The sequence below is a fragment of the Mustela erminea genome, chromosome 3 (assembly GCF_009829155.1).
Source record: "Mustela erminea isolate mMusErm1 chromosome 3, mMusErm1.Pri, whole genome shotgun sequence".
In the NCBI taxonomy this organism is placed as follows: domain Eukaryota; kingdom Metazoa; phylum Chordata; class Mammalia; order Carnivora; family Mustelidae; genus Mustela; species Mustela erminea.
The window spans coordinates 137,980,583-137,991,692 of NC_045616.1; the positions used below are offsets into that span (position 1 = coordinate 137,980,583).

At 44.5% G+C, this 11,110-nt stretch overlaps 1 protein-coding gene across 3 annotated transcripts in view; it reads left to right on the plus strand.

Annotated features, from left to right (window-relative positions):
- The window catches only part of ADAMTS12 (ADAM metallopeptidase with thrombospondin type 1 motif 12), a 290,253-nt gene extending 281,552 nt beyond the window's left edge, over nt 1–8,701 (plus strand). For all 3 annotated transcript variants that reach the window (XM_032337657.1, XM_032337659.1, XM_032337658.1), the window contains one exon: nt 5,047–8,701. In XM_032337657.1, the coding sequence (XP_032193548.1) occupies nt 5,047–5,225 (179 nt within the window). In that variant the 3' untranslated portion in view covers nt 5,226–8,701. The remainder of the gene's footprint in view (nt 1–5,046) is intronic.
- The last annotated feature ends 2,409 nt before the right edge of the window (nt 8,702–11,110 follow it).

Genomic DNA, 11,110 nt, shown 5'->3' on the forward strand with positions numbered 1-11,110 from the left:
TAGATAGTCTTTAACTGTTTGATTGCTGGACAGTGCAATCTTCAATAATCAGAACCAGGTTAAATGCATACTTGGTATGACTTCTCTTGAAATCTCACACTGAGAAGATGATGACTAACAGCTGGCTGGCAACAGATATAAATAGCAATGAATTCCACTCATCAACAATTATCAGGGCAACAAAAGTTAATTACGAGCTTCTCTTGAAGGCCGAGCCATGCTTACTCATATAGAAACAACATGAAGAGTAGCATCAAGAAATTCCTTGATTTTAAAAACCCCCCACCCACCCTTACCCCCATGTCCTCTAAAATGCTTTGAAAGTAAGGCATTTAGTGCCTGGAATCTTGTCAGCCAGCCAGCTAGCACAATAAACATATGCCCTGTGTCCATCTTACAAGCTCAGATATGAATTCCACGTAAAGTTTGCTTTCCTCCAGGCCATTTTATTTCCTTTCATGCCATCTAAGTTGTTAATGATTTAAATTCTAAATCAGAACTACCATTTCCATAGTAGAGAGTACATAGTAAAACCCTAAGTAGGTTAATATATATTTTAATTTATCCAGAAATATTTACTATCAGGTATATTCTAGGCATTACATTCATAATGATTAAAAAACAAAAGCAAAACTCATACATACACCACTATTCCTAGGTTGGTTGTTGTTTTTTTGTTTTGTTTTAAATTTAAGGAATGAGGGGTAGAGAAGGCAAGAAAAAGAATAAAGAAAGTAATAAGGACAGTACATAGACCCCGAGTTGGTACAAATGAACATTTGAGTCAGCAAACTTTCTATTCTGGAATATTCTTTCAGATGAATAGGATTTCATGTTTTCATTTATTCAGCAAATATAAAGGATCACAAGATACGTCCTAGACAAGTGCTTAAAAACTGAGGCTACAGGGGAGCCTGGGTGGCTCAGTGGGTTAAGCCGCTGCCTTCGGCTCAGGTCATGATCTCAGTGTCCTGGGATCGAGTCCCGCATCCGGCTCTCTGCTCGGCGGGGGGCCTGCTTCCCTCTCTCTCTCTCTCTGCCTGCCTCTATGCCTACTTGTCCTACTTGAGATTTCTCTGTCAAGTAAATAAAATCTTAAAAAAAAAAAAAAAACTGAGGCTACAGAAATAAGTAAAATACAGCTCTTGGCCTCAAAGAACCTAAACTGTTACAGAAACTGTATTTGTCAGCAATATTGAAATTGTTTTTCAACTTTCTTTTGTGGGCAAAACATTATCCTTTCAGCCTAGACACAGCTGACCACAAAGAAACAAGCTTTTAACTGTCCCTTTAAATTTCCAAGCTTGGTTTCTGTTGAACCGGCAGAGCCAAATTAGGATCTCCTCTCCAAGTTGCCCCTAATTACAAGCATTGTGTGTGCTTCGGCTGGGATCCAGTGTGCTGATGAACACAACAAGCCTTCATTGTTTTATAATAAGAAAGGGAACTGTGCAGTCAAGCCATGCCACGATGTGGGGCTCATGTCATTGTCTAAATGAGCTGCTCAACATGGGCCTGGAACACAGGCTCCCCATTTAGGCCACCACATCCGTTCTTCCTTCGAGTACCCCACTCTCGAGCAGGAGAACCCAGGACCCAGCATGCTCCCAGGACTCTGAGGACCGTTGAAAAGCAGGCTTCCTTCTTTCATGGTTCAGGCAAGATTAGGCAAGAACACAAGGCATGGTTGAGCCTCCGTCTGTCCCGTGCGTGTCACCTAACCTGACAGCTGGGGGCCTGTGTGGAGCCAGGGAAGAGGCTGTGTTCAAGGAAGACCTGTCCATGGTGGCCCCTTTCCCACCCCATCTCCCATCACCAGTACAAGAGCTTCATTCCCTTGGTGGCATCCTGGGAACCTTCCCTGAAGCAACATTCGGATCCCGGTCACAACTTCGTATCAGCTATGCAGCATGGGGCCAGTTACTAAGCCTTTTCAGAACCCTCAGTTTTTAAAAGAAGAGCCATACCTATAAGTACGTTTCTAGGTAGATCAAATGAAATAGTACAGAGGAAGTATGTGGCCTGCTGTGGGGTGAGTGCACGATCTGTTGTATTTCAGTTATGATTATTGTTATGGGGAGAGGCGCATTACTCTCTCAGGGCTACCGTACCCAGCTACCAAGAGCTACAGAGCTGAAAGCAACAAAAATGTGTTCTCACACTTCTGGAGGCCAGAAGCTCGAAATCGAAGTCTCTATAGGGCCATGCTCTCTGTCTTAGCCTCTCTTCGTTGCTGACAGTCCCTGGCTCTCCTTGGCATGTAGCTGGGTCACTTCAGTCTCTCGCTCTGTCCGCACAGGGCCAGCTTCCCTCTGATGTCAGGGTCTTCCCGTGGCTTTCTCTTCACTGTGTGTGCCGGTCTCTCCTCCTCTTCTTATAAGGACACTAGTCATTATTAAGGAATAAGGGCCCACGCTATTCTGACCTCATCTTATTTTACATCATTATTATACCTTCAAAGAACTGTTTCCTTGTGGGGCCCCTAGGTGGTTCAGTCGTCAAGCATCTGTCTTCAGCTCAGATCATGATCCCAGGTTCCTGGGACTGAGCCCCACATCAGACTCCCTGCTCAGTGGGAAGCCTGCTTCTCCCTCTCCCACTCCCCCCTGCTTGTGTTCCCTCTCTCTCTCTCTCTCTCTCTCTCTTTCTCTGTCAAATAAATAAAATCTTTAAAAAGAGAAAAAGAAAAACATTTCCACATAAGGTCACATTCACATTCGCCACGGCCACTTTGGGGGACACTTAAACTTTGGAGGATGCAGTTCAGCCCACAACAGGTAAGAACTTTGGGAACCTCTAGGAAGCCTTTTTTAGAATGGTAGAAACCCTCGAGAGATCACACTAGAGCCTTAGCAGAAAAGGCTCATACCACCATTTACAGAACAGTTCAAGATAGAATGTAGTACCATGTTTGAGCAAATATTACATAATAATACAAGTTTGGAGACTGAAACAGCAGGGATCCATGTGGGCCAGCATGGCCAAAAGAAGCTTCATGAAGAGATGGAAGGCAGGCTGACTTTTGACACTGCCTCTGTCTTCTTCCTCTCCTGAAGTAGCCCCAGAGCACTCCCATACTCACGTCAGGGAGTTGTGGGGCAGAGAGCTATGCCTCCTGACTCTCCTCCAGCTACCACCCACAAGGGCTTCAGGAGATGCTGGTTAAGAAATTGCAGCAGGTCTGTGCCACCAAGCACCCATGCTGGTCCTGCTCCAAAGCCAGCATCCTAGAAAGGAATTCTCACCTCACTCTGAACAGCCACCCACACGATACCTGGCCCAGAAGTCACAGTAGGAATCCTTGGCTGAAACATGTACGCCTTCTGAAGCAGAGCACCTAAGAAACTTCCCTGTGGATTTTAGGAGCAATTGGATTTTATAATAGACTTAAAGAAGAGGCCTGAAGAAGAAAAGAATCCACAGTGAAGACCTTTTGGGTTCTACAAACACTGTGTGTTACCAAATCCCAACTGCTGTTTGAACCTGCAAACAAAATAGGACTCTGACAGCTAACCAAATACGTTTTTGTTTCTTCACAGAAAAACAAGGTGGTGTCAAGGGAATGATGAGCTCTGAGGAGATTAAAAGCTTTTTTCTTTTTTTTCTTTTTTGCCTTCATGACCTGAGAGTGAAAAACAAAACAAACAAACATAAAGAGGAAAAAATACCTTCATGGTTTTTGGATAAAGAGGACATTACTTCAATTTGTGAAAAAAGTTTTTCTTCAAAACTATTCAAATCTCTTCTGTAAAAAAGAAAAAGCAAGGCAACCAGAGCTCGGAGAGGCACTCAGGCAAACTTTGAAACAATTTCACTTTAGAGAAGGAAAATCTGCTCTTCGGGGCCTTAGTGAGTTTCTTCCAGCTCAAGAGTCTGTGGACTAGTCCGGTCTGAGTATCGCTCCCAGAATGTGTGTGCTGGTGGTCCCTGAGAAAGTCCCTACCTCGTGGATAAAGAAATCAAGGCCAAGGGGGAGAAAAAACAATGAGGGACTTACTTGCTTAGACCTGTCAGAGTAGAACAAGGATTAGACTCTAGGTAGCTCTCTGGATGCTTGTTGTGGGAATTATCTACATATGTTTTGTTCTTTCACCTACACAGTCCATTTCTGGAGGGCAGTGATCACATTTCATACATCTGTATCTTCTGCTCAGAATCCGCTGGCTAGTCAGCTAGCGGGGTTATCATCTGGTGCTTTGAATGATATGATTGATAAAAGCATAAGCTCTAGAGTCAACATTGTCTCTGTTGAGCTCTGGCTATGCCCCTTACCAGCTGGGAAACATTGTGTAGGACCTTAACTTCTGTAGGGCTCACCGTCCTCGTTTGTAATAATGGAAAGACTCCTGTTGGCCTGATAGCCCTGCTGGGGAGATTACAGAAAGCAATGCTTGTGAAACATTGCATTCAACGACTGCATGAAAATACTGCAGAGCCAAACACCTCTAAACCCAGGGCCTTAAAACTACAATCATGGGTGGTTAGCTCAGCACCTGTGGGTCAGCTAAGGTTCGGCTAACCTAGCTTGTCCTTGGTTGGCCTTGGCTGCAAGCTGGAGGTTCTGTCTAGGTTTGCTCTCTGTGTCTCCCATCTTCCGCAGTCCACTAGCTGCACGAACCAGGTCCTTCTCCTGGGGACAGAAGAAGCTCGTCAGGACAGGTTCACCACATTGCACTTCCCAAGGCCCTGTAGGGATCATCCCTACTGATACCCCATTGTCCAAAGCAAGTATTAAACTGAAGCCAAAGTCAGGCTATGAAGTGTTCACCCCCCACCAGGCCGCCATGGCAAGGGTGGGAACGTATATAGAGCTATGTTGCACAGGAGTGAAGCACTGTGACTGATAATTCAGTTTAACACAAACACTTTGTACCTTGTCTGTTCCATAATCACCATTCAGTGGGTGTCAACTACTGTGAATTACTACGAAGCCTTTCTGGGTAGACCTGTAACATCTTCCATTCATAGAAGTTGTGCTCATTCACTTACAAAGGATAATCTTTCTTTTTTTTATGTTCTTTTTCTTATTTTTCTCTCCTTCCACAGATTTACTTTGTAGCAAGGACAACTTATCAACCAGTTTCTGCCAGACACTGAAAACCATGAAGAAATGTTCTGTACCCACTGTGAGGGCTCAGTGCTGCCTCACATGTTCCCAGACACACATCGTCCACACCCGAAGGCCAAGAAAGCCACAGTCGCTCAAAAACCCCAAAGCATTCTAAGTCCAGAAGCAAGCCACCCCCCACCACAGACCACAGCTGCCTGCTGACTGACTCTCCCGTGTTCTAGCCCCAGGGACCACTTCATTGAAGTTTTTCGGGCTCAACATTGGTTCAAAACAAAATCCAGTGTTTTATTCACCACAGAATGGCTTTGCGGAAGGCATGGGATGACAGTGCTTGCTACTCCCTGATAGGCCGGTGAGATATCCAGGAAGTTCAGACACCTCCTGGGACAGGTTCTTGGGAAAGGTGCCAAATTAGGTAAGTCAGTGACTGATGTCTTTTCCCCCTTAAAAGTAAAAACAAAGACCCCAGGTTGTTCCCAGACTGCCTCAGGAGTATCTGGAAATAGAACCACATGCATCCAGGAAACAGTCTTATTTATTTACCTTAGTGAAATCCTCCTTTTTTTCCTCCCTACTTGGGGAAGATGCTGTTTAATATGCCATGGAAGAGCTTTCAGGAATATTCCTTTAATTCATCCAGGCAGAGGCAACTTTCTTTAGTCAGTGCACAACTGGGGCAAGGAGAGAAGGTGCTGGCTGTATCACTCAGTCCCCGTAGACTCATCATCTGGGCTGTTAAGACTCCCATGATGGCCTGGAGACATGAGAAGAAGAGGAAAGAGGAAATGGTCAAAAACTATAGACTCTAACTAATAAAGGTAAGGGATTTAGCTTAATTATAGGGAAGACATTCTGACTCAAAGATAATTTCTATGGAAATTCTTAAAAAGGAAATGAACAGAAATTAATTTCTTGCCAGTGTAAGAAAAGAAACACAGACCTTTATACTTATCACTTTCCTGGCAAAGACCTTTCCTTTGGGGAAGAGCAGAGGAGTCTTCCCATCTGACTTTTCCTCTCCAGCATGTTCCCTGCCTCAGTCATCAACTCAGAGGTCCAACTGTCTTTCTCTTACTGGGGTTCACATACAACAGCTGCCATAGTCAAGTCCATGGTTGCAAGACACTCCTGCCTACCCCAGGACAGAAAATGGGGCTCAAGATCAAAATATTTCAGAGAACCAGGTAAACTGTATTAAGTACAAGAACTTAATATAAACTTCAGTCTTGAGGAAAAAAAAAAAAAAAAAACATAGCTCCAAGCGAGGTTAAATAGGACCCCAGTATACCCAGTAGTTAACTTTTGAAGGTCTGTCCCTTAGGGGAGCAGGCAAGTCAGAGGAGTCCAAAAAAGTGAAATGAAAGTGAAAATGCTTGTTCTGGATGTTCTCACCACTGATTAGGCAGCTGTGGTCTCAAATGCAAGGCAACTTTCCTGGTTTGTCAAGGGAGGCATTTACAGAGAGCGAGGATGGGGGCGGGGCTGGGGCCTTCAGGTCACGAGCAGCTTGGCTGAGGCTCATACACAGGTAGACTGCACTTACTGTTCCCCGTGGAGCACAGAGTCCCCTGGCTCCCGTGGATTACCTATCCGTTCAGCAGAATGGTGCTATTGAAAACCGGTGCTAATATCTAGAAGGTGGCAGAACTGATAGAAACACACAAATGGATGTACAAGTGGACAAGTCCATCCACGTCTGTCAAACATGTAACGGTATTGCCGGCCAATGCCAGTTCTATTGCTTGGACACTAGAAGCTTAACATTGTTAATATGATGTGCTTTTTATTTTTTTTTCAAGCTATTAATGTGTATTATTCTGGTAAACTCCTGTGGAAAATAAAATACTGAAGTTGGGATGGAACTTAAGAGAGAAGAAAAACAGGACAGAAACAGCCATGTTTACCTGAAGTGAGGGAGTTTATTTCCCGATGATGAGGTTCTTGTATTCTCTGTCTTTAAAGGCAAACACTGCTGGCTGATAACAGTCTCTGGTGACACGATGGTTTTAGAGAGGAGAGGCTTAAATGATTAGTGACGTGTGTGGTGGGGGAGAACATGGTTTTTTCTAACGACGCAGTTTGCAAAGACTTTTCCTAGAGTGGAGTATGGACTTTTGGTGGCGGGGGCGGGGGACGCTGAGTGTCAGCCCCGTGCCCGAGTTATTTCACCCAGTACTGTACTAGCTATCAGAGGCGTATGCATGTCATCAGAGACCTGGATATGACCAGCCTTTCAAAACTCAGGAACAAACCCGGATCCCTAGTGATTCTCAGCAAACTCAACTAGGCCATATTCCCCAATGTACAAAATGGGCCATGTTATTTATGACCCATGTGGTGAAGATGATAGATGTGTGAGGAGGTTCTGCCCAGAATCTCCATTCTAGGCCTTTCTCCAGTTTCTCAAAGACAAGAAATTAGCCCCTCATCATGCATCCCACACATTCCCTTCCTGTGTGGAGGCTGCCCTCTGGGATCGTTGTGTGGCCTCTGTCATTCTGGACTCCAGGCTAGAAATAGCCTTGCCGTTAGTCATCTGACACAGTCATTTCCTTGACAGTCACTCATCTTTGGATCCTCAGGGTTCGGACAGGTCCCTATGCTTGTAATCAGAGAGGGGAGACTCTGAAGATAAGAACCTAGAGAGTGTCTTTACCATTTCTTCGGTGCTCATGCGGGACAACACAAAAGCAACATCATTGGTTTACTTAACACACGTCCTCTCTTCTTCCCACCTTGAACAAGCAAGTGAGAGGTGTAGCAAAACACACTGGACACCCATCTGCCATGAACCAAGAGGCCACCACAGGGTCTGGTGCTTCGATATAGCAAGGTTCTCGAGGCCAGGTTGGTTTACACTGCCTTTCACCTGGTAGAGTTCACTGTTCTCTGAAAAGTTGTGGGTTAATTTATTTCAAGGGACTAAGGAATACTTTTCTAGAAAGGGAAATCATTCTGTGGATACTACAGTTGCCTCCTTGTGGGAATGACTTGTTGTATGATGGCTTTTTTGGTGCAAGCAATCCAATGTGGTGCTTTCAGATGTTTAGTGAATGTTCTGGATAACTTCCATCAAGTTTCTGAAACCAGTTTGGGAGATTTACATTGTTTCAGACAATCATTTCCCAATCAATTGGCTTAAATCCTTCAAACCCTGAGAGCTACACATTGCTACCCCAGAGACTGCAGGTCTCAACTCTTCTCCCTCTGACTTTCAGATGAAACCAGGGGACAGTATCTGGTGCTCAGTGACAACGATTCACTTTCAGGGGAGAAACCACATGACATGAACTGCCTGGTGCTATAACTTAGCCAACATATTTGATGCTACTCCTGTTTTGTTGTAAGGCTAATTCAGATATTGTTGTTATTAGTAGTAGTATTTTAAATTATGTCATATTAAAAAAAAAAAAAACCCACATCATTGGCGGAGCTCAGTTCTTCCTCTGACTGTCCTCCAAAGTGCTTGTATGATGTGTATGGCCCAACCCATCCACTCTCCCTGCATCTCTGTGCTGTGCTGCTTTGCCAGGCCCACTTTAGGGGGTCCCTTGGTGGGGACCTCAGTACTTAAAACCTGATTGTAATCATAGCCTGCCATTGAGTGGCATTAATAAATGGCTAAACTCATTGATGTTTCCATGTGATTCATTTACTCCTGTGGTGAGACCCCCACCACCCACCAGTGTTAACGTGGGATTCAGCAACTGGAGGAGGAGGATGCCAATTTCTTCCTCCCACACTCCATGAAGATTCCTTCCTCTTCCACCCTGAGCTCATTATGTCCCCGGATGAGTCACATCCCAGGTGAGGTGGACCGTAGGTCTCTTCTCGTGAATGATTATACAACAGACATGATCCATCATAAGATGATCTGAACTGATGCACAGAATCCTCAGTGCCAGGTTCAGTGTAATCAGACTTGCAGCTCCCAGCAGAACCTACTTCCTCAATCTATCCAACCTGTAGGCCTAACATTTAAGAGAAAGTAACCCACCTCTAGAGAATCTTGCTCTGGAAATCCAATCCTTTTCCCAAAATGGTACATAGCATAGCAAGTATGGCCAGCAAAGGTCAAATTTGGCCATGAGGACATGCAATTTACTCAGCTGGAATGAGTAACACTGAGCCTGGCAAGAGTCAAGCAGCTGCGGGCCGTTCCTAGCATGTTCAGAGTCATACACAGGAGTCGTAGGAGTCATTTTTTGGTCAAGAAGACCTCACAGAGGACCATGTACACCTCCTTGTTTGTACCTTAAAAACTCTTATTTCTGTTATGACTAGGTAACTCCTATCCTACAAAACTCAGCTCAGATGCTGCCCACCCCCCGAGACCTACACTAACCCCACCAGAAAGCCCGAGACACTCGTCTGCTCCCTCACCCTGTCTATTTTTCTCTAGAACAGCAGTTCTTAATCAGGAGTAATTTTTGTCCCTAGGAAACATTGGACAATTTCTGGAAACATTTTTAATTTTGACAGCTTGCGGGGTAGGAGGTTGGGGAGAGTGTGCTATAGGAATCTAGGGAGGAGAGGCCAAGATTGTTGCTAAACAGTCCATGTGGCAGCCCCAGCCCCAACAGAATTATCTGGTTCAAAATGTCAATAGTTTGAAGTTGAAAAACTGCGCTTAAACAATGATTACCCTGGACTGAGTAGCAGCATTTCTGGGTTGAGTGAAACTGAGCTCGCCCTAAAATTCAGAACTCATGAAAGGACTGACGAGGTAGGTCAGGAACCTCTGAAGAAGAAAACATGTTTATCAGGATTCAAAGCACATCTCCTTGAAAAAGCATCTTAATGTTGCAGGAGAGAAAGAGTAGTGACCATCGCTCCAGAAAAGTCTTGAATCAGCCCCTGGGGGCTCAGGTGTCCAATCCTAGAGCCAGGGACAATAAACCAAAAGCAAATAAAATAGAAAAATGACATATTGAGGATTTGGAATAATCCTCCACCTCCAACTGAGTATTTTACCCAAACTGAACAGACATAAGTCATATCAAAATACTTTACTAAAATATTACTAAATTACTTTACTGAAGTATTACTGAACTACTAGTGAATTACTTTACTAAAGGTGAGGCTGACCTGGAGACCATGCTTTGGATGCGGATAGAAAAGTGTTTTCCTATTCTTCTGTATACCTCCAAGTTTCTGGCTCAAGAAGGATGGGGTCAGAGAGATAGAGAGGGAGAGATGGATCAGTCAACCCATTAACCCGTTAAAAGTACCCATGGCCATTAAATGTCCACCAATAGCAGCATTCCCTCTTCCACTGGGAAGAGCTCTGGACAAGGGAATCACAAAAGTCCCAAAATCACAAAAGTCCCAAAACAATTCTTTTATGAAAGTTCCCAATACCACCAACACTGAGTCCTCTTGTTTCTATGGAAGAGAGGTAAGAGTAGCGAGTAGCATGAAGGTAAGAGGTGTGGGGGTAAGGGGAACAGAGAAGGCAATATCTAAAGATGTTCCTTTTCCATAAATCATAAGTGAGGATATGACTTTTTTTTTTTAAAAGATCACAAAGATAAGATGTGGCAGGCATAGTAAAAAACAAGACCAGAGAGAGGTTAATGAGAGAGTAGTCCTGCAACTGTGCTCATTCTCCAAACAAACATTGCCCACGCTTTCCCTAGACAAGGCCAGGCCCCATCCTTTTGCTGGTACAGACTGGAACATCTCCATCTCCAGCTTTGTGGGTTGTTGCCCAGACAGGGGGTCCTCAGTGGTGGTGCCTGTAGCCTCTGCAATGATGGTCTATGGTGCCTGGGGTCAAGGTCATATCAAGGGATTCCTAAAGCAGCAGCACAGTCTGGCTGGAGCTGGGCATCAGGCATCAGCCAGCTGATGGCAATAAGGGAAGGGATGTCTCTTGCCTAAATGCCAATAAGAAACCACTGAGGTGTGGGAGAAAGCCATTAGGAGAATTAGTCCACAGGAGGGATTCTCTTGTTCCCAAACTATCAGGAATTTACAGGATATGTAGGAACAGATCCAGGTGAAAACTAACTCTTAAACCATCACTAATTATATTCT